Source organism: Mirounga angustirostris, unplaced genomic scaffold (genome assembly GCF_029215605.1).
Source record: "Mirounga angustirostris isolate CCGP_5_RB_7025 unplaced genomic scaffold, mMirAng1.0.hap1 SCAF_4, whole genome shotgun sequence".
NCBI lineage: Eukaryota > Metazoa > Chordata > Mammalia > Carnivora > Phocidae > Mirounga > Mirounga angustirostris.
The window spans coordinates 135,788,649-135,811,723 of NW_026991712.1; the positions used below are offsets into that span (position 1 = coordinate 135,788,649).

Genomic DNA, 23,075 nt, shown 5'->3' on the forward strand with positions numbered 1-23,075 from the left:
CTAGAAGGGTCACATCTGGACTTTGGCTGGCTCCTCTCACCAGTTGCTTCATTTCCAGGGTACTTGTTGGCGCTTTAGAAGGCCCAGGGTGTGCAGGGTTCTGCTGGAGCTGCGTATGTTATCAAAACACACCTGCCGGTTTATGTTTGGCTTCCTATTTACATGTCTCCTTGCCAGTTACATAGCAAAGTAGAGGAAATTGGATTCAACTGCTAAGTGAGTGCTAGCAAAATTTGAAGGCTACCGTAAGTTTGCGATTCTGAAATCGAAGGGTTTTTTTTCTTGAGTTTATTGCCTAACTCATTTGGCAGCAATATCTGACCTGAAATGTGTGTGAACATGAATACATTTTATGGTGGACGAAAGTGTTTTTAATCCTAGGTTCTAGACGTGGCTATGGATGTTCTTTAAAACAGTACTTCTCTAAAATCTAAAGAATGCTGGCCACTAGAATTTTGGATAAGGGATTATAGACCTGTACTACTACTACTGGATCTTTACCTAGTGCTCTCTAGAGAGATTTCCTTATGTGTGATTTTTTTATTCTTACATGTGATTTTCACATCCCAATACAGCCCTGTGATACTGGCCCAGTAAGTTTCATCCTTACTTTACAGATGGGCAGTTCGGGTGTTTATGTTTTTAAGTGCAAATGCCCGTCTACTACACACTGGCGGACAAATGCAGACCCTGACATAGTAGAGAGGCCACATGGCAACAGTTCATGAAGCTCATAATTCAGGCTGTCTGGAATGAGTCATCCGAATGAATTTCCACCTACCACAACTATATATGCGGAGGGGACTAATGGGATATCCATACTCAGAATGACTGGCACTACTATTAGCTCCTAGCCAGAACAGATCTCTCATGTTCACTCAGCTAAAGCATAACTGCTGACAGAGGAGGAGTCAAGTATTAAAAAGTCTCTTTTTGGAGCAAGCTCTTTCACTAAATCTTGATTTTCTTTTTGGTCAGGAATTTACAGTGGCTCAGATTAGCCTGATGCCACTCTCTGCTTGATCTCTTACAGTTCTAGGAGAAACCACTTGAGGGTCCAGATCTCTGTTCTCTCTAAAAAAATTTAAGTGTAGGGGTGCCTGGGTGGTTCAGTCGGTTAAGTGTCCAACTCTTGATTTCAGATCAGGTCATGACCTCAGGTTGTGAGATCAAGCCCCGCATTGGGTGTGGATTCTCTCTCCTCCTCTCCCTCTGGCCTCCCCAGCCCCCCCAACCAAAAGAAGTGTATAGTCCTTAAATTAATCCAAAGTTCATATTCTTTCAGAGAGAAAAGAGCAAAACTATTTATTTTAGAACTCCCTGAGCTCTACAAGCAAGTTCTAGCTGGGTGTGCAGAAAGACACATTTAGCCCATGCTATCATGTTACTAGAAAGTGAATGTTTCATAACCAGGCCAAATTTGCATTAGGCCTCCAAACTTTAGGGAATCAGGATCCCTACCCTTACAATAGCACTCACTGGACGTGAGAAAAAGGATGAGTCCTGAATAATCCGTAGCTGTTATGTTGTAATCAGTCCTGCAGTAAAAGTTAAAAATAAATGGTCTTAGGAGAATTGTACATATATTTCATGTTGCTTAATTTCTAACCAAAATATTAAGCTCAAGGAAAATCTTATTTAGCTAAAATTCTATGACACAAAGCCTAGTAAATGGTTTCCTTCACATCGTGCCTACGGTTTCTCTCCTTCTGCACCCTCTGTGCTAAGCATATACTTCTACCCATAGCCCTTACCTGCTAATGCCTTCTCTTTGATGAAGAGAATGTGCTACAGGTTTCTGAAGCCACAAGCCAAGCACAGTAGCTGGTACAAGCATAGGCCTAAATATCTGCTGGATAATAGGATATATGCAGACTTGTCCTGCTGACATTTCAATGTGAAGAAGCCTTTACCATCAATTTGCACAGAGAACGGAGTTCAGCTCCAGTTTATGTGGCAGTTCTTCAGTGTCCTTCAGAGAATAGGTAGCCTTTAAGATGGTGTTCAAATTTCTTAGAGCAAGCAAAATGACATTTTAAGCATATCATACATCCTAAATAAGCCATAGGAACAGGTATAAAAACAAGCGAAGATAAAAAAAAAATCATGGTCAGAAAAGGAAAAACTCATGTATACTTACAGATGTCAAAAGATGTCGGCTCTATACTAAGGGCACATAATAAATGAGCTTATGGAGAACTGATATTAGAAAATGAGGCTACTCCCTCAGCCCATGACTTGGGGGGATAACCCTACAAGATTTTGCAAAGGATAAACTTGGTTTTTATTAAAGAGTTGATTTTATGATTTAAAAAATTAATCCATGGAATTATGTAATACAGAAAGAAAAGATCATTTTTAGAATAAAAGGCTTAAAATTTAGAAATTCTTGTTCTTCCCTATATTTTATGATTTTCCGCCCTGTCAATTTTCATAAATATGAATTATGTATGGGAAACTTTTTATTTCTGTTTTGGCACTTAGTAGTGATATAAAGCCAATCAGTTACACACCTCTAGGGTCATCAGCGTACACCTTCCCTATGGAAATTCAACAACCCTCACTTATAAAATGCCCACTCTTAATTTACCATTTAAAGGAAAGTTAAGTATTGTGACAAAAGTGTTTTGCAAAATTATTGATATGAACTGTACGACAAAAGACAGGGAAAATTTGTAATTACATAGTTTAGAGAAAGAGAAATGGGTGAATAGAGGTCCAAAGACCAAAGGATCTCCCTGGAGGAAAAAAGACAAAAATACATCACCCAAGATGAGGTCAAAGGGATCAGAAGCCACTCAAACACTAGTTCATGTGATATACCTAGGAGAAGAAGGAACAGAGATTATATATATTTGCATTGTGAACAGTATGTATTATACAAACTTAAAATCTGTTAAGTAAAACCTAGTGAATCAATCTAATGAAAATCATTCACACGGTATTACGTAGACAAGTATGTTTAAAAAAATATTTTAATAAGCATATTCAGAATGGCAGACAGGGAATGGGAAAAGGAATTATTTTACAGTGCAAAATTACTATGCATAAATTTAAAAACATCTAATTCATAATTTTAAATGCCTATTTAAATATTCAAATACATTTTAAAGCTCAACACACTTGTGTTGAACTGAGTTGCAGATTCTGAACTCTATTTGAAAACACATTATAAAACAATACCATTTCAGATGAAAATAATAGTGCTTTGCTGAGGGTGGGTATGGGGTGGGGGAAACTAAGTAACTATTAACAAAGCTTCTTTTCCCAATGCAGTTTGTTAAGAGTTCAAGAGTTATGAAATGTACTAAATCTTAAAGCAAATTAAATTCATGATATTACTAAAAATTTTAAAGTAGTGCAATGACGTATTTATAGTGGCTGCATTATGAAGAACAAAGTGTGTGAAATACCTGTATAAACACAAAATACAATTAAATATTTGTTCACAAAAAGCTGAGCATTATGTATTATAATAGTGGAATGTCTTTCATTAGGCGTACTTTAAAAAGATAAGATTAAGAAAAGTAAAATTTCCTAACGTGTACATGTGCCATATTTGCAGACATGCCTGAGAATGTACTAAAAATGTTCCTGTAGTATTAGTTTCCAAGAACTTCACAAACCTGCAAACAAAATGCATCTTGAAAAAAAGGTGAAAATAGCATCTCTAATATTGCAACAACTTAAAAAGTACAGCGTCACTCTTCATTTGAAACACTTCTATAGATCATCTTTGACAAAGAGCTAGGACACTTTGGATTCATGTAATAAAAACTGATTTAGAAAATGGATTGTGACCATATGCTAAAGCTGCCATTCTGGATAAATTAATGTTGTAGGTAAAACAAAACAAAAGCAACAAAAAATTCACGCTTCTTAACACTTCCACCCAAAACTTTGATTTACTCAGATATGTATATAACAGTGAATGTGCATTAAATGAAGTCAAGCGTTGTAAAGTGGCTTTTTAACACTGTTTGGGGAGAAGAGTTGTTCACATTGGTGGAAGGAAGCAGACTGAACATAGTAATACTTCATGGGGTAAGGCCTAAACCATAACTTCTCAGTGCAAACCTTTACTCAATTGCATAAAACAGTTGAGCCATTAAAAACAAGACCACAGAAGATTTATTTTAAAAAGGCATCAGCTCTTGAACTGATGGCTGAAAATGAATCAGTATAAGCATTTGGGGTATGCCTGTGTGAAAAAACAAGAATAGTTAATAATCTTTTATAAAAGTTTGGATATAGGTTGGTCTATCAGCTGTATAAAACTACATTTTTAACAAGAATTTTGCACTAAAAATAAAATGGCACTCTTGCAAGGCTATGCAAATGGATGGTCCTATTTGTAATCACACAGAGCAATGGTTATACATCTTTTCATTTTGGAACATCACTTTTTCCTCATAAAACCAGTATTGTTATCTGCGAACTCCTTGTGTGCGCCAACATCTAAATATTGCTTGACCTTTTCCCCTGTTTAGTTAATGCAAAAATGGCAAATTTTATAATGCATATAAAAATAACCGAACAGGATTCTGGTCAGCATGATATATTGAAGCACTTAAACCAACATTAAACTTTTGTCTTGCTTCAAAAATAATTTTGAAAATTATAGCAAACGCAAAACAAACTATGCAATCTAGGTATCATGCTTAACTTCAAAATTCTCAAACTATTTGTCCTTAAGTAGAAATTTGAAAAAAACAAATTTTCACAATCCTTTATGAATACTTTTACCACCTGTATAAGAAACATGACTTAGTTACTACACAAACACTTAAAAATTCATTAGAAAAACCTTAGCAAAATAAAATGAAAGCTGACAGACTCAGAATATCAATTCCTCTCATAAAAGTTTACCAACTGTACAAGTTAAGAAAATTATACAAGCTTTTGTATTAAGAAAGGACAGCTCAGTCAAGACATATGTACTGTAAAAATCTTTCAAAGGCTACAAAGAATCTGGAAAAATACAGAATGTATTTCTTAAGCCCAGATAAGAATATGGAAAGACATCATTGATGTCAACAATTTTACATATACAAACCTGACTTGGTTTATTTTTAAACTTCTATATATAAAAAAATCATGCTAGCATAACTTTCAGGATTCATAAGGGTTTCCTTAATAATGACACTCAATTTGTATGGAGAGAAAAATGTCTCTTATAAAAGATAAAGACATCTCAAGAAACTCAGAAAAACTGGTGTTAAACAGAAATTTGAACGTGGTTTTTTCTTCTCTACCAAAAACTAAGCAAAAAGTACCTGTAGTGAGCTTTTAAGATTAATACATCAAATGAGAAGGTACAGATAGTTCTGTAGTTCATTCAAATTTACTAAAACTGTTTCTTTTATCCTTAACAGGGTCTTTACACTTTTAAAGTAAAAAGTCTACAAAGGGCAGAATTATGAAATCTTATTTACTAAAGTTAGGACTCAATTCAAATTTTCAAAATTTTAACCAACTGCTTCAAGGAAATCAACTTTTTAAGGTAACCCATCAACCCTGAAAATTTTAGTCACACCAGATTTTACTCCAAAGAAAGTAAAACAAGTCTAAAATTTAGTCATCTGTGTTTTCAAGTTCTTCAAATTTTCCATGTGACACTGCTTCTTGGAAAAATTCAGAAGAACCTGGACTTTCTTTTCCATTGCTGTTTACCCTTCGCCTTTTGGCAGGTCTCTCACTTTTTTCATCAAAATCATTTTCATTTCTTGCAGTCATATGGGCAAGTTTTGGGTCAGTGGTAAGATTATCGGTTTCATAACCATTAGTATCCATATCTGCATGAAGTGGTCTCTTATTTCCACCTGTTGGTCCATTAACGTGTAACCCTTCAACTTTGATTTCTTCTTTGCTCAACATTTCACCTGGTCCATTAGATGACACACCTACATTGGAAGAAACATAAGTGAAACTGCTAGTATTAAAAAGCTAACTTTGTAAACTATTCTAAAACAGCTATTGTAAAACAGCTTTTCATCAAGGATGAGAAGTGTCGAATCTATATGTACCCCATATGGTCTGAACTCTGGCTCTATTTACTGAGTAACTGTGTCGCCTTGGGCAAAAGTTACTTACATTCTTTGTACCTCAGTTTCATTACATATACAATATGTAATAAGAGACTTACAGGCTCGCTATGAAAATTAAGTAACTTAATAAATATAAAGAATTAAGAGAATAGATTCTGGCATATATTAGGAGCATGTTGGTGTTATGTAACAACAAATAAGCACTGGGTCCAGTAGTCTAAATAAGCTAAATTAAAGCAAAGATACACACAAATTAGCAAAATGGTAATAACTTTCTAAAACTATATAAAAAAAATTGACATTCATTAGAAGCTTGAGTTTTCTACTGCCATATAAAATGACATGACTTTTATTCTTAATGTAAGTAAACCCATGGGTATTGTGCTTTAAGGGTAAAGATCACACATTATATTTATCTAAATAGATTTAAATAATCTGTCACAATGTTAAAAATTAATGCTTGCACTGTCCAAACATACATTTGAAAGTCATAAAAGCAAACACAAATTCCTCCGTAACAGGTGAGAAAAGAGAATAATTATTTACTACAAGTTACAGTAAAAAAGGCACGTTAGAGTTGACTGCAAAATGAACTAGACATTTTGGATACTTACAGAATGTGCCACTGGAGATAATTAAATTTTAATTTAATTATTAAATAAGGATAAAGGATGAGCCTCAAATACTACATTTGGGTCAAAGAAAATATTCTATGTCCCCAACTCAAAAGTGCACTCAAATCATAAATGCATATGGGGATTGTGCATCACGATGCAGAAGAAATGATACTGTTACAGTAAGCCCAAAGAACTATGTGACCACTGTGAGTAGGTAAAAAATAAGATTTCAAGACACTAAGCCCCTTACGAAAAGAAATAAAATCACACTGGAGAATTCCTTCCTTTCCTTGAAAAACCTGGGAATCTTGACTATGGGTACCTAGGTGAATGGCTTCTGGGATACTGAATAATTTATAAGTAATTTATAAACACCTCCTTAGGTTAACTGCATATTCTCATCAAATGGTTAAAAAAGAAAACAAAGAGAAACAATTTGGTATCATGAGCACACAGGGAAAGTAGTATCAACTGTATGCGTCCCTGAGCTAGAGTAAGAAGCTAAGAGTCGTAAGGTCAGACTCTTAGCTTCTTACTCTACTTCAGGATAGCATTAAACAACATGCCCTCAAACCTGTTTAGAACCAAAAAATGGCTGCTGAGCCCTCTTTTTTGTTCGTCTGGCTTGTTCTTAGGGGGAAGTAGTGAAGGAACAGAGAGGGGTCATCAAATGAACAAAGTATATTCACTCCAGCAGTGCCAGTGTGAGACCAAAGGTCAGAATAAGGGATAATCGGTTCAGTGTTCTTCTAACTTCTGTTGGGGAGCTTAGCTCTCCACTGGCCCTCCCTTAAGACTGTTACATCAGAATGCAGGTGCAGAACTTATCTCTAATTCACGAGTTTCCTCTTTTAGAGGAGTGAAAGGCTTTATTAGTCTCTGCTTGGCAACTGTCTTACTTAGGAAGACCATTTTAATTAAAGCAGAAATCAAAATAATTCTCTGACTAGGTCTTACCAGCACAATGATCTTTGGTCCACTGTATATTTTAAACAAGAACATTACCTGAACCTCGAACATAATGGAATGTCATTTGCTTCTTTCTCACGGAGATAAAAATAGAAATGTTTCTGTACAGTTTTAATGCAGAGCCTGACATGTGCTTTATCTTTTCTCATCCTTCAAGGTTATTATGCTATCAGAGAGAAAACTATTCAAAACCATGCCCTTATTATCTACTTCTTTTCACCAAATGCTTAAAGCACTTTCCTGATAAAGTGTTACAGCTTTCAAAGTATTTCATAAATGCCTGTGTACTTCTGATGTGAAATGGCTAAATGGCTGGTGTTTTGGTCTAAGAGTTAACAAGAAAATTCTATCCAAGCATCCCAACTGATGAAGAAAATCAATGCTACTCAAAAAGAATAAATTCCTTAAAAGAAATGGTCACTATTGATGGTTTATTTTTATTAAACTTAGTTTTTAGTGATGTCAACAGGAATTCTTTCCAATCTGTATTCTGTGTTAGTATGTATGTATGCTGGTTATTATGTATATTCGTTCGGTGGGTATTTATAATTACTATTTTTACAACTTCTGCATTGGAAGTTTAATACAAACCAAAACTGAATTGCCTGGGCTACTAAAAGAAAAGTGCCCTTCATCATGAACAAACCAAAGTACTTCTCTAGTTGCTTACCATTCTGATTACTATTGCTGATAGTGCCATCTTCTTTCTCAGACTGGCTGTTACTACTGTTTGAGGCAGTTGGGGGAGGGGATGGTGCTCGACTAGACGCAGCACTTTCACTTTCATCTAGAAGACGATCCATATAATCCCTTAAAATTAAGTGAAATAAAAGTTATTTTCTTACATTAAAAAAAGCTGAAAATTAAAACTGAGGTTAAATTTAGAAGGCTTTATTAAATATGTCCTAATTTTCACTTACATTCATTCCAGTGCCTCATCTACCCCACCAGGATCTGAACATTTAAATGGAAAGCTCCTTTTGGTTACATGTTTGTTGGAAAAATGTATAAGGGCTTTAAACTAGCAAATTTTAGATACCTATAGGAAGTTTTAAAACTTTTAAAACTATAGGCAAGCGCTCAGAGTGGCCCAATTAAAATCAGTGGTTCTGTAAGTGAAGAGAGGGATGGTACCAATCAGGAGTACAGAAGAATTTCTGCACAAAGCAAGCTTGAAATTTTAAAGCTCCTAAAGACTATGTGATGGCTATAGCAGTACCTGGAAGACAAATTATGGCCTACCAATGAATCACTTCCCTGAACTTTCCTGGGTATCTTCTGTATTACCTTTCTGCTAGATCTGAGCTATAAAAGGCTAAGTTCCTGAGCTTATCCGCTGGCTTTGTCTGCCAGCATACCACTAGAGGTGAACTCACTTCTTCCCTAAGTTATTCCTGAACTATATGGCATGGGAGGCTGCTGTATTAAGTGACTCTGGGTTGGGGTTAGAAGAGCTGGACTTAAACACTTATCTCTGCGGTTTAGTGTCTTTACCTAGAACATCATGTATGTATCTACCACACAGAGTTGCTGCACAAGATGTGTGCAGGGAAGTGTTTTTGTAAACTATGAAGTGCTATTAGGTCATTAGAATAAAGGTCAGCAAACTATGGCTTGTGGGCTGGCCACCGGTTTTGTGAGTAGTATTTTGATGGGACATAGCCACATCCACTCATTTACATAGTATCTATGATTGCTTTTGCACAACAGCAGAGCTGGGTGGTTGCGAGAGAACCAAAGGCCCGCAAAGCCGCAAATATTTACTCTAGCTCTTTACGGAGAAAGTCTGCTGATACCAGTGCTGGACTCATGCCCCAAAGGCAGGAATTTTAGTCTTTTTGTTCACCACTGCACCACCTGTGCCTAAGCTGTGCATGGCACAGAACAGAAGCTCAAAAAAACCATAAAGCCATTACTTTAAAATTCCCTCAGAATAACTGTAATAGAAATATTAAGACAAATCCTGAGACTTTCTGAGCAAGTAAGTAAGAATGTAAGAAGGAAACAGTGGAAAGGCTTAGGATTTTACTCAAAGTGCGGTAATAGTCTACAACAGACTATTCACTGTAGCTAGAATATCAAACTACATGATCACACTGTCCCCTGGGATATGAAGATACAATAAATATAGGGACCTGAAGCTTTCAACAGTCTGAGGTACAAAACACCATGAGCTAATCAATTTACCATTCTAGGCCTTATTTTCCTTGCCTACGAGTAGAATTAAATGGTGTTTTAGTCCCCCCTCCAGCTTTATGCCATTTATCATAATTCCAGAACAATTATGTAACAAATCTGAAGCACACGGAAATACAAAGGAGTATGAATGCAAAGGAATTTCGGAGGCTAGGACTAAGAAGAACAGATGATACATGATGAGGAATTGTTGGAAATAAATTTGGTATGGTAGGGATGGATAATGGAGGATGTGAAAAGCCAAGCAAAGGAAGCTAGAATTGACTAGATACTGCAATGATATTGTAAAAGAATTATCATTTCTTAAGGATGAATCGCATCCACAATGAGTAAGGAAGAAGAGTCAGGTGGGCCACCCAGGAGGTCGGAAGCATTCAGATAACCAGAGTTATGATGGGTTAACTTTTACTAAAAAAAAAAAAATTATTTGCAAGGCTGTTACAGTAAAGTCTCTAATTTGCATATGGCTACCAGTTCTTCCAGGTAGTGACTAGAGAAAATCTGCAGGAAGATCTTTGCAAAGGTTGTCTATAAAGCATAAAAATGGCAAATGCGCTTCATTCTGGTGAACAAATGGAAGGTAAAAATGAAACAGAAAAATGAACAAATAACTTTCAGGATAGTGTGCTCTAACTATGGATTTTGACTAAAAAAGGAAGATGAAAAAACTCAAATTTCTGTCTTATAATAATAACTTAATGTTTTGTGCACTGGAAGTGCAACTAAAAACAGAAGGAGGTCCTGAAAGCAAACTGAAAAGAATCTCCATGTTTATAGAAAACCACAATTTCTCCCTGTCTGGGCAATAATTATAGTCTGGTCACAGCTTCTTACAGAAGATGTAGCACAGCTAAAAGGGATAAATAGGAATAAAACATTACAGTTCTGTCAGAAAAAAAAAAACTTTATGAAACACCTACAGGGGACATAACTGAAGCCTACAAAAACCACCATATTCTCGCCTAGGGGGACAAAAACACATTTGTTCACTTCCTACCATTATACCAGGGGACCACTGTAAAAATCTTAAAGCATGAGAAAAGAGATAATACGGTAACTGCAGCTACTCCACCTACTGAATACTTAACCTTAAGAGGAATCAAGGTTACAGATATAAGGATCGTCAAAAAGTTTCCAGAAGCTATGGAGAGATTATCAGAGAAACTCAAATGTTTGGCAGCACATCCCTACCTAACCTGTTGAGCTTGACAGCACAGAGGACCAACTAAGCCAGCCCACAACACTTCCCTTGGTGATGCTTTCTGAAAGAGAAAACTGGATGGACCATGGGTCTGACCCAGCATGGCAATTCTTATGCTCTTACTGCTGGTGACGACAGATTGCCTGTAGTTCGTGTGTGAACATTATTTCTGAAATGGGTGAAAAAAATGAAAGATGTTACTATTGCTTTTCCCTATAGAATAGCTTGAAAACTGACTATTTTAAGATATACTCTGAAGACTAGATCACTATCTAGTTCTACATCATTATACCTCAATATTACCAATAAATCACCAAGAAAAAAATTAACTATAAACTTGTAACATTAAGCAATTAGATAAAATTTGGAATACTATGTATGAAATTCTACTCTAGCCATCATGAGCTTTGAATAATGGGGGATGAGGCACAGAGTCCAATGTCCCATGATTTCCAAGGGCAATCATACCCATTTATTCCCTTTTAGATAATTTTGCTTTGGATTTAAGAGTGTTTAATCCTCCAGGAAAGTGACCAGCAGAGACACCTGTAAATGAACATGACCAAGAAACAGTCTAGCCTAGGAGTTTGCAAAGCACAATCAAATATGCATATAAGCACTTCTTTCAAAGGCAGTTATTTGGCCAACCCTAAGAACTTTACTGGTACACACTGACCAAATGAAGTTCCAACTTAGCATTATTTTTATTCTGTAAAAAGCAGAAAATAATCAAGGATAGAATGGTAAAGTTTAATTCCAACATCTCAGAGCAACTCAACGAGAGACGAAAAGTTCATTCAATACTCTATGTACTTAAGTAACAAATTACCAGTGGCAGCAGGGACAGTTTTTTTCCAAAGCTAGACTGAATGAGGCTAAGAGATTTAGCATGGTGACTGGTACAGGCATACAAGGCATTTTGCATGAAGACTACATATAATAAGAACTCATACTCCCTATTTCACTGGGAGTAAGCTAAAGTTGCAGGACTAATTATTAAATATTTCTGTTAGGGGAAAGGTTTCAGGAAATCTGGGAAAAGGGAAGTCACCATGGACATTTCTTTCCTCTTTAAAAAACTTTGTAACAAAAAAGAAAATGAAATTTGACCTGACTTCTTATCTCTCTGTCTTTTCCCTTTTATATCATCTATACCCAAATCTTATTTTGGTTCCTGGGATCAAAAGTAGACGGGACAAAGAAAAATACTAATTTCCATTCCTTTTTAAAGGGCCTCTATTAGGCATACCATATAGCTTTTGAAAAGAGTCTTTTTCCTATTCTCACTGTGCTCACAGTATTATTAGATTAAAACTATGTGCTTATACTCAATGGAACAGAAATTAACAAAAACATGCTTTAACAGCTGTTATGATCCATTTCCTTTCCTGGAAACATACTCTAATATTTGCTTTGAGGTATTTATTGTCTCAAGCAATATGAATTATAGTTTATGTTTCATAAGACACTGAAAAGTCTAAATGCCCTATGAAAATATGTCTGTAAGTGGATAAATTTAAACTAATGTAAACTTTTATCCTACTGGAAAATGAAGATACTAAAAATTACAATTTTCTGAAGAAAAAATTCAAGAACAAAAATATATGACTCAACAGAAAAAATAAACTCACGTTACACCAGGATGAAGATTATATTTCTTTTTTCCAAATCGTGTTTGCTGAGCAAAGAAATCGTAACGTTCAGATTTTTTCCACATATAATAGAATGCTACACATTCACCAACTGACCTTGTTCGAACCTATAAGAAACAAAACACTTGTTTTTAAGAATCAGCTCTTCCTTAAAGGAGTTATTTCATGAAAAATATCTGAAGTCTGAAAATAAATTTGTGTGTACCTTAAGTAATATATAATACATTGTATAAAATACAACACTGCAGCAGCTTTGTTAAAAACCACTCTTTCCAAACTCCCATTTAGAGAAATAATACACTGGCAACAAATCTTCAGATATTTAGTGTTACACTTTTTAAAAAACTATCATCTTAATTTACTATAAACACTCCTCTATTGAAAATACCTGGAAGTGGCATTTGAGCTAAAATTAATGTTATAAACAGTTTGCAAATACTTTTACTCACAGGGTACCTAGGGAGTCTACCTTTAAATTCCCATTTAAAAGATTCTCTTAGTAGTCCCACTGGTGATCCAGACTCAGTTATTTTATTTTCTAAAAAGGCTGAGAATATTCCACAGTGAGTTGAAAAGTATTATAATAATGCCAATTCTAATTCGTTGTTCACTAAATTACTCCAGTAACTGTGCTCTATTTGTGTGAATGAGTGATTTCCCCTTCCATAAACGGTCAGCACCAATGGGACTGGCAAATGATGTGGACAACTTGCTCTTTTTGCTACTTAGCTTGGAGAGCTGTGGTAGGGTTGATATATATAATAAAGTACTGGGAGTTTAAAAGAAAAAAGGCTATCTGCATGAGTGTTGGGATGTAAGACCACATTGCTTTAAACCCATAAACCCATAAATTTCTAATCTTGAAGTAGGTATCCTGTCAGACTGAATGCACCTAAAGTCAATTTGATGATATCCTCATTTCACTACTTGACATACATTTTCTTTCTTCCCTTATGCTTGCACTTTACAAATTTGGCCCATCTTGCTCTAAGACTGAAAGCTATCAAGTTTTTTGGGTTTTTTTGTTTTTTTTTAATAATCTCAAGCTCTTTTTTTGCCTCCTTTAGAATCTTATTTCTATATAGACATAAGCCAAGTCAACTGTACTTTACTGAAAGCAAAAATTGGAGATATTTTGGGGCATGCAGTGTTAACAATTTTACGAAAAATCTTTAATAAAGTAAGCCTAGAACTCATGATTAAGTTCCAAACTTCAATTCCAGGTATAAAAACAATCTTTTCACTGGACCATTCTCCTTCTTAAGGAATAACTGTCCTCTTTTTGTTCACTGTAACTAGTATATTGGTATAGACAGGTCAATTGAGTTCTGTAAGACTGAAATATCACCATCCCAAATATTTTAAGAAATAAAGGTCTTGTTTTCAAAATTACATTAAAGACTTTTTTGGCTAGTTGTTTCAAGTTACCTATTAAGTTCTTACTCCCTAAAAAAAAGGGATTCCTTGCTGCTGCTAGCTATCATACTAGCTTATCACTCTAGGAGTCCCCTCCATAGATAATCCAGCATGGTTTGGTTAATATAGTGTTTTAATCCAAGCAGGAATGCTAGAAAACGCTCATCCCAAAATGTTGCTCCATTCAACCATGAAACTATTTTTTTGTTTTTTACAATCAGAAACATACATGTCTAGTCATTAGTATAATGCACTCCTTTCACAGAATATTCCCTATGCTGGAGGTAATCAGATGATTTGGACACAACATTAAGGGGTAGGATCCATTTTTGACACCAATTCTAAGACTCAAAATTTCTTATTAGTAGTTATGTCTGATGTCAAATACCAAAATGCAACAAGATAATCAAGAGTAAACTAGTTAGGGGCATCTGAGTCGCTCAGTTGATTGAACATCCGACTCTTGATTTCAGCTCACTCATGATCTCGGGGTCATGGGATCCAGCACCATGTCAAGCTCCGCACTGGGTGTGGAGCCTACTTAAGATTCTCTCTGCTCCCCCACCCCTACTCTCGCTCTCTCAAAATAAATAAATAAACTAGTTAATGCACAACAAAATAAAGAAAAATAAATGCACAGGATTTATAAGCAACTATTTACAGAACATAAAATATTGAAACAAATTAAGTGGACACCAATCACATCCAGAAGTATAAAAAGAAGAATGTGGTGACAGACTATTTAGAACTCAATGAACACCATCCTAGACAAGCCATCACTCAAAACTCAGATGCTATCTTTAAGGAGTGTAAAACCACACTCCTTGTCATTTCTTTTTGCAAAAATGTGATATTTTTATAAACCTAGAAATTGCTTCATTTCCTCCATTTAAACTCTGAGATTTTAATTTTGCACATCCTAATTTCCCACAGAAACAACACATTTTTCTATTCTATATAATTGTATAGTTCCTATTAAAAATCTAACCTGATTTTAGTTTTAAGAGAATTAAACCTAAAAATAAATCTGGAAGTAATTATGAAGTTCTTTTGGGTATACACTGACACTGTAAAATTGTTATTATTAATATGGAATAAATGAATCATGTTAAATAAAATTGTCAAATTATAAAATTATAATGTCTAATAAAGCTGATTTATTGAGATATTCTTCTGGAAAATTAAATTTTAATTAAGGCCAAATTAAATATTAAGTATCTGATTTTAGACAAATAAATGTAGAGAGATTTTAATTGTAAATAATGTCATGTTAAAAACATTTTGAAGTTTTAAGGTTAAAGACCAGTCCTTTAAAAAATCTGTCACAAGTTTGTGGAAAAAAGCCTTAAGTAATTACATTATATACACACATCCCACCCAGAAGTTGATTAACATATCTGCAAATCAGTCCAAACTTAAAGGCTCCTAATACCATGCACTGAAAACAGTCACTTGCTAAACAGATCCCAGAAAATCTTGGCAAGTTTATAATTCCCTAAAAATCAATATATTAAAACATTATAGAACCATTAACATTTGAAAGTAATAAAGATATAAGATGATCTGGGTTAGCTAATTATCTTTTTATAAAAGAGAAAACATTATCATTACTTACTTTATTAGCCTGAATCAAATGAAAATCCTTTCCATAGGCCTTTAGCCCTTGTTCAAAATTTCTACACTCTTCTTCTGTCCAAACAGATAATTCCTCTGACAAAATGAGAAAACTATTAAAGCAATTTTCCCCTAAATATTGCATATAAACAGTTATAAATAAAAATGTAAGTTTCTAATAACAATAAGGGAAGTATTTAACTCCTGAGCTCTATTATTGATGGCTGCAAAGGATGAAGTGACAAAAATTCTATTATTTAATAAAATTTTGGATGATTTGCTCCCTAATTCTTCAACCTTACCTTGGACCACTTTCTCCTTTATGATCTAACTATACTAGCCACCTTTCAGTTCCTTAAATTCACTATGTTCTTTCTCACTTTAGATTTTGTGATGCTGTTCCCTTTGTCTAGAATCATTTTCTGCCTCACCACCCCCTTTTCACCTAATTTGTTTACATTCTAGCAAAAATATCACTTTGTTCTATAAACTTTCCCTAACAGGCTCACTCTTTCCCCAAATTAGGTTAAGTCCTACAGCAATAAATTTGAAGTATACCCTCTAATTCTCCTTGGAAGAACTCGTAACTATTTTTCAGCTTCCCTACCTAGCCTCTAAGCACCATGAGGGCAGGACTCCGTTTACAATTATGTCCTCAGAACTCAGCAGGTCCTCCAATTTTTGTTGAATGAGTAAGTATCTTGCTTGCTATGTAATGTTATATAAATAGTGTTCTTAGTGAAGCAGGTGGGACCCAGTTTAGAGTAAAAAAAACAAAAAACTGGATTTATTTTAGTTATGACTTCATTGCTTATAAATTATGTTTGCCCCAGCAAAGTTACTTCAGAGACCTCAGTCTCATCATTTTTGAAAGTAACAACTGTCACACTCCAGAGTTCATAGGGCTATTATTAACAAGATCAAATAAGAAAATATTTAATAAAAATGCCTTGAAATTGAAAAGCATCATGTATTTTTATTTTAATTGCCTTATTTTCCCATAAAGAACAAATAGCCTTAATCCCATTTCCCATAATGCTTGTGTTATATACAAGTTATTTAACAAGTTACAAGTTATTTATTATTCAGCAAATATTTACTGATTTCAGAAAGATCAGTATTATTATTAAACTTAGGATATACCTACGCAGACTTAAGATCTTAAGCTTATTTTCTGCTAAGTCATGAAAACAAAAATGCATTATTTACATTTACCTCTAGCCGCTTTTACATTAAATCTTAATCTTCTCAATGCTTCTTCTGTGTCAAAATTGCATTTAACCAACTCATATAAAGCCTAGAAAAATAAAAGCCATTAGTATGTGACCCAGACTATGAAAAGTTCAAGGCTACAATTTCTTAAAAAAGTAAAAGCTTTTCCTGAATCCAGTATTTCTTTTCATCATTTCTGGAAGACAAATAATTCTAGTGAATGAAACACAGAGAACACTAAAGAACAACAAATTCAATCCTGATAATTAATGCTTCTAAATACTTAGGAAACAGGATAAGCAAATACTCTAACTTGGAAGCCACAGTACCTCGAAACAAAAATGAAAAAAACTATTTTATAAAAATCACAAAACCCTTCTTTTTGGCTTTTTGCAGTTCCTATTCTAATTTTAAACAAATCAGAACGAAAAGCATTGATGAAAAAGGGTTAAAAAAAAAAAAAAGATAATGCTGTTATTAGGTTCACAGTAAGCACTGGTCTACTACTATACCCCCGATAACTTCATTCCAGGTATGTATTCCCTAGTTGATATCTATACGGTCTTAGGGATATCCAAAGGAACTTCAAAAATCCTAATAAGAAGGATATACAGGCAAAAATGAGACACCATTTTTGTTTATTTTAGCTGAAATCATACTAATGAAGCAAGTGTGTACGCAAGCTTTTTCAGATTCCCTGTGATGACAGTATAGGAATTTTGGTGGCTAGAATAATAACAGAGAATGTGACAGCATTTACATCTATAAATGTAAATATATAAGAATATATATGGTTAATCTATTTTGGGAAAACTTTTATTTCTTTTTTAAAACTGAACTATATAGTATAGAACTGTACTACATTAGCTCCAGGTGTACAACACAGTGACTGGACAACTATACACGTTATGCTATGCTCACCACAGGGGTCACCATACAAGGCTATCACAATACCACTGACTATATTCCCTATGCTGTACCTTTCCTCCCCATGACTTATTCATTCCATAATGAAACAGTTACTTCTTACTCATGTACCTGTTCATTGTCTTTTATGTGAGATCCTTCAGGAATTGCTTCTACACCTTTCTCATCACCTGTTCTTCTAGATGCATCCTTAAGAAATACAATCACTTTATCTTCCGGTAAGTACTCAGGGTCCCACAGGAGCTGATCATCATTTTCATACACTAAATTAGTAAAACATAATGTTAAAAAAAATGCCAAAAACTGTTCAAGTTTGTGTTAAACCACTCTCACTGAACAAATAACTCACACTTAAGAGCCAAAATGTTGATTATCAAGAGGTAAAATGTGGTCCTAGTATTTGTCTAACTTTGTTCTTGGACCATATTTACAGCCTAAGTGATTCAAGCAATCTGAACAGAGAGATACCATTTCATAGCTCTTTCACAGCAAAGCTAAGATGACTTAGCTTGAGTTTAACCAAGTCCAAGCTCTCTTCATTTGAAAAGTACCACCACTCCTTACCATCTGTATGACCTTGGGCAAGTTACTTCCCTGCTCTCTGCCTCACCTGCAAAATTGGGATAACAACACTATCATACAGGGTTGTAAAGATTTAAAGCACTTTAAACAATTCTGGCACATATTAAGGTTCAATGGATGTTAGCTATAATTATTAATTTTTGAAATAGGAGGTCTAAAGGAATGCACACCAAATGTCAACATGGTTTATTTCTTGGTGGTAAGATTTGGGATCATTTTTCTTACTTTTATATATTTTTCTATGAAGCTTAAAAATGTATGTTCATAAAACAAGAGTCTTTCCTTTCTTAAAAGCATTTAGCTTTCATCAGAATTTCCATCAGAATAAGATTAAAGCCTCACTGCCATCACAATTTTAAAAGTGAAAGGAAAGGAGGAAAGCCTAAGATGAAAGCCTTGTGCAATTCCAAATGACAGGAAGATGGAAATGTAGACAATATATTAAGGAATAGTCACAAGATAGAAAAAATACCAGAAATGTGGCACCATTGCAGCTAGGGGAAGAAAAGGTTTCAAGGAGTACTAGACTGGTTAAATGCTGTTAAATGGCCAGTATGAAAACTGAAATAGGTACGCTGGCTTTACTAACAAGGAGGGGAATGTTTCAAGAGCTGTTTTTGTGCAGAGACGGAAGCCCAGGCCACACTGGAGATGACTGAAGAGTAAATGGAAGGGGAAGAAAGAAAGGAGAGAATTCTTGAAAAGTTTGGTTATAAGGGAGGAGATGGCGGTAGCAACCAGTGAGGAAGTATAATTGAAGAAAGTTTCTGGTTTTGTTGGGTTTTTAAACACAGGAGACAATGATTTAAATGCCAATAGGAAGGAGCCAGCTGAAGAAAAACTGTGAATTTAAGAGATAGAGGATAACTGATAGTGTCAAAGTTCCTTATGTTATAAAAAAGGAATTAGCAGCTAATTAAGCATCTCCAATGTATCAGGCACTACATTAGGTGTTTTCATATAAATTATCTTGTCTCACACTCCACCCCAACTACACACATATACTTTAAAATATCCTTCTACCTTTCTGTTCCCCAAAATAGATACTCTTCTTTAAAGTACAAGGACAGGGGAAAAGATGGCAGAGGAGTAGGGGACCCTATTCCAACCTGTCCCTTAAATTGAGCTGGATACCCACCAGGCCACTCTGAACACCCACAAAATCAGCCTGAGATGTAAGAAGATATATCTGGATCTCTACAAACAGAATATCGCAGGCAGTTGGTTTCGAGGTATGAATTGGGGAGCCATGATTCCCCGGGCACATATCCGAAGATAAACGGAAGGAGGAGGGAGCTGTGGGGATTCTACACTACCAGTGAGTGATAGCCTCCTGTGCTGGGGATAGGGCACAGACTCGCAGACCGCTAATGGCAGGGAAAGGACTTTAGGGCAGCCCCCCCCCCCCCCAGACTGAAACCTGGAGCTAGAGCGACAGGCCATGCAAGCGAACTGGGGGCAGCTGGTGGTTTTAGAAGCACAAAGGGCAGAGACGTGCCCCGACCTGGAGGCGAGGACTGGGAGCGCTGCGGAGGGGCGCACAACCCAGGACGCTGCAGTTTATAGCAGCAGAGACAGAAACAGAGATAGTGTGGCCTGGAGAGCCCACTGAAGAACAGGCTGTGATCTCTCCGTTCTGAGGCAGACGGAAATGGTTTCTTCTGCTCTCTCAGAAGAGACGCGTAAAGCCACCAAGGAAAGCCACCAGAGAACAAAAGCCCCCCAAAATGAGTTTTCACTGAGCCCATCCCCCTCCACAGTGGGGCAGGGCAACTCCGCCCAAACAGGGTTGCCTGAGTAACAGCGCAGCAGGCCCCTCCCCCAGAAGACAGGCTGGGAGAACAAGAGGCCAACAACCCTAAGGTCCCTATAAGACAGGTGCATCTTGCTTGGGTTGTGGTCAATAATCTGGACTCTGTACATTGCCTCAACCACCCCTCAACAGAATGACTAGGAGGAGGAACCCCCAAAATAGGAAAGACTCAGAGACTGTGACTTCTGCCACAGATTTACAAATGGTTACAGATATAACCAAGATGTAGGAAATGGACTTCAGGGTAACAGTTATGAAGACAACAGCTAGAATGGAGAAATTGATTAATAGCAACACAGAGTCTCTAAGGGCAGAAATGAAAGCTGAACTGGCAGAAATTAAAAATGCAATCTAATCTAGATACTCTTAACAGTTAGGATAAACAAGGCAGAAGAACAAATGAGTGATCTAGAAGACCAATTGATAGACAAGAAGGGAAAAGAGGAGGCTTGGGAGAAACAGCTCAAAATCCATGAAAACAGAATCAGAGAAGTGACACCATGAAACATTCCAATGTCAGAATTATTGGGATCCCTGAGGAGGTGGAAGAGAGAACTAGAAGATATATTTAAGCAAATTGTAGCTGAGAACTTCCCTAATCTGAAGAATGAAACAAACATTTGTGTCCTAGAGGCAGAGAGGACCCCTCCCAAGATCAAGGAAAACAGACCAACGCCCCGGCATGTAATAGTAAAACTCACAAACCTTAGAACCAAGGAAACCATCTTAAGGGCAGTTAGGGGGAAGAGATTCCTTACGTGCAGAGGGAGGAACATCAGAATAACGTCAGACCTATCCACAGACACCTGGCAAGCCAGAAAGGGCTGGTAAGACATATTCAGGGTACTAAATGAGAAGAACATGCAGCCAAGAACATTTTATCCAGCAAGGCTGTGATTTAGAATGGATGGAGAGATGCCGAGCTTCCAAGACCGTCAGAAACTGAAAGAATATGTGACCACTAAGCCAGCCCTGCAAGAAATATTAAGGGGGGGGGATTCTATAAAAGGAGAAAGACCCCAAGAGAGATATAGAACAGAAATTTACAGAGACAATCTACAGAAACAAGGACTTCACAGGCAACATGAAAATAAATTCATTCATTTTTTTTTTTTTTTAAGATTTTTTATTTATTTGACAGAGTCAGACACACTGAGAGAGGGAACACAAGCAGGGGGAGTGGGAGAGGGAGAAGCAGGCTTCCCGCTGAGCAGGGAGCCCGATGTGGGGCTCAATCCCAGAACCCTGGGATCATGACCTGAGCTGAAGGCAGACGCTTAACAACTGAGCCACCCAGGCACGCAACAAATTCATTCTTTCAATAATCACTCTCAACGTGAATGGCCTAAATACTCCCATAAAATGGCACAGGGTTGGGACGTCTCCAACATGGGAGCAGCCAACTACATAAGCCAACTGTTAAACAAAATCAAGAGTCATATTGATAATAATACATTAATTGTAGGAGACCTCAATACTCCACTTTCAGCAATAGACAGATCATCTAAGCAGAACAACAACAAAGAAACAAGAGCTTTGAATGACACACTGGACCAGATGGACCTCATAGATATATACAGAACATTCCACCCTAAAACAACAGAATAGTCATTCTTCTCGAGCGCACATGGAACTTTGTGCAGAACAGACCACATAATGGGTCACAAATCAGGTCTCAACTGTTACCAAAAGATTGAGATTATTTCCTGCATATTCTCAGACCATAATGCTTTAAAGCTGGAACTCAGTCACAAGAAAAAATTTGGAAGAAATTCAACACTTGGAAGCTAAAGACCACTCTGCTCAACAATTTTTGGGTCAACCAGGAAATCAACGAAGAACTTAAAACAATTCATGGAAACTAATGAGAACAAAAGCACATCGATCCAAAACCTATGGGATACTGCAAAGGCGGTCCTAAGGGGGAAATACATAGCCAGCCAAGCCTCACTCAAAAAAACAGAAAAATCCTGACTTTACCAACTAACTTTACACCTTAAAGAACTGGAGAAAAAGCAACAAACAATGCCTAAGCCAGACATTAGAAGAGAAATAATCAAGATCAGAGCAGAGATCAATGAATTAGAAACCAGAAACACAGTAGATCATATCAACAAAACTAGAAGCTGGTTCTTTGAAGGAATTAATAGATCTATTGATTGGCCACTGGCCAGACTTATCCAAAAGAAAAGAGAAAGGACCCAAATTATTAAAATTATGAATGAAAGGGGAGAGATGACAACTAACACCAAAGAAATAGAAACAATTATTAGAAATTATTATCAACAACTATATGCCAATAAATTAAGCAACCTGGAAGAAATGGATGCCTTCCTGGAAACCTATAAACTACCAAGACTGAAATAGGAAGAAATTGACAACCTGAATAGGCCAATAACCAGTAACAAGATTGAAGCAGTGATTAAAAACCTCCCAAAAAACAAGAGTCCAGGGCCTGATGGATTCCCTGGGGGATTCTACCAAACATTCAAAGAAGAAATAATGCTATTCTCCTGAAGCTGTTTCAAAAAAATAAACACAAGGAAAGCTTCCAGACTCATTCTATGAGGCCAGCATTACCTTAATCCCCAAAGTTGGCAAAGACCCCATCAAATTGGAGAATTTCAGACCAATATCCCTGATTAGTATGGATTCCAAAATTCTCAACAAAATCCTAGCTAACAGGATCCAACAATACATTAAAAGGATCATCTACCACAACCAAGTGGGATTTATCCCTGGATGCAAGGGTGGTTCAACATTTGCAAATCAATGTGATAGAACACATTAATAAAAGGAGAGAAGAACCATATGGTCCTCTCAATTGAT

At 36.1% G+C, this 23,075-nt stretch overlaps 1 protein-coding gene across 9 annotated transcripts in view; it reads right to left on the minus strand.

Moving 5' to 3' along the window:
• Positions 1-3,207: 3,207 nt before the first annotated feature.
• Positions 3,208-23,075, minus strand: part of MIER1 (MIER1 transcriptional regulator) — a 64,874-nt gene continuing 45,006 nt past the window's right edge. For all 9 annotated transcript variants that reach the window (XM_045897456.3, XM_064588995.1, XM_045897455.3 and 6 more), the window contains 6 exons: positions 17,963-18,114; positions 16,928-17,009; positions 15,714-15,808; positions 12,662-12,789; positions 8,304-8,443; positions 3,208-5,903 (listed from right to left, as the gene is read on the minus strand). In XM_045897456.3, the coding sequence (XP_045753412.1) occupies positions 5,575-5,903; positions 8,304-8,443; positions 12,662-12,789; positions 15,714-15,808; positions 16,928-17,009; positions 17,963-18,114 (926 nt within the window). In that variant the 3' untranslated portion in view covers positions 3,208-5,574. The remainder of the gene's footprint in view (positions 5,904-8,303; positions 8,444-12,661; positions 12,790-15,713; positions 15,809-16,927; positions 17,010-17,962; positions 18,115-23,075) is intronic.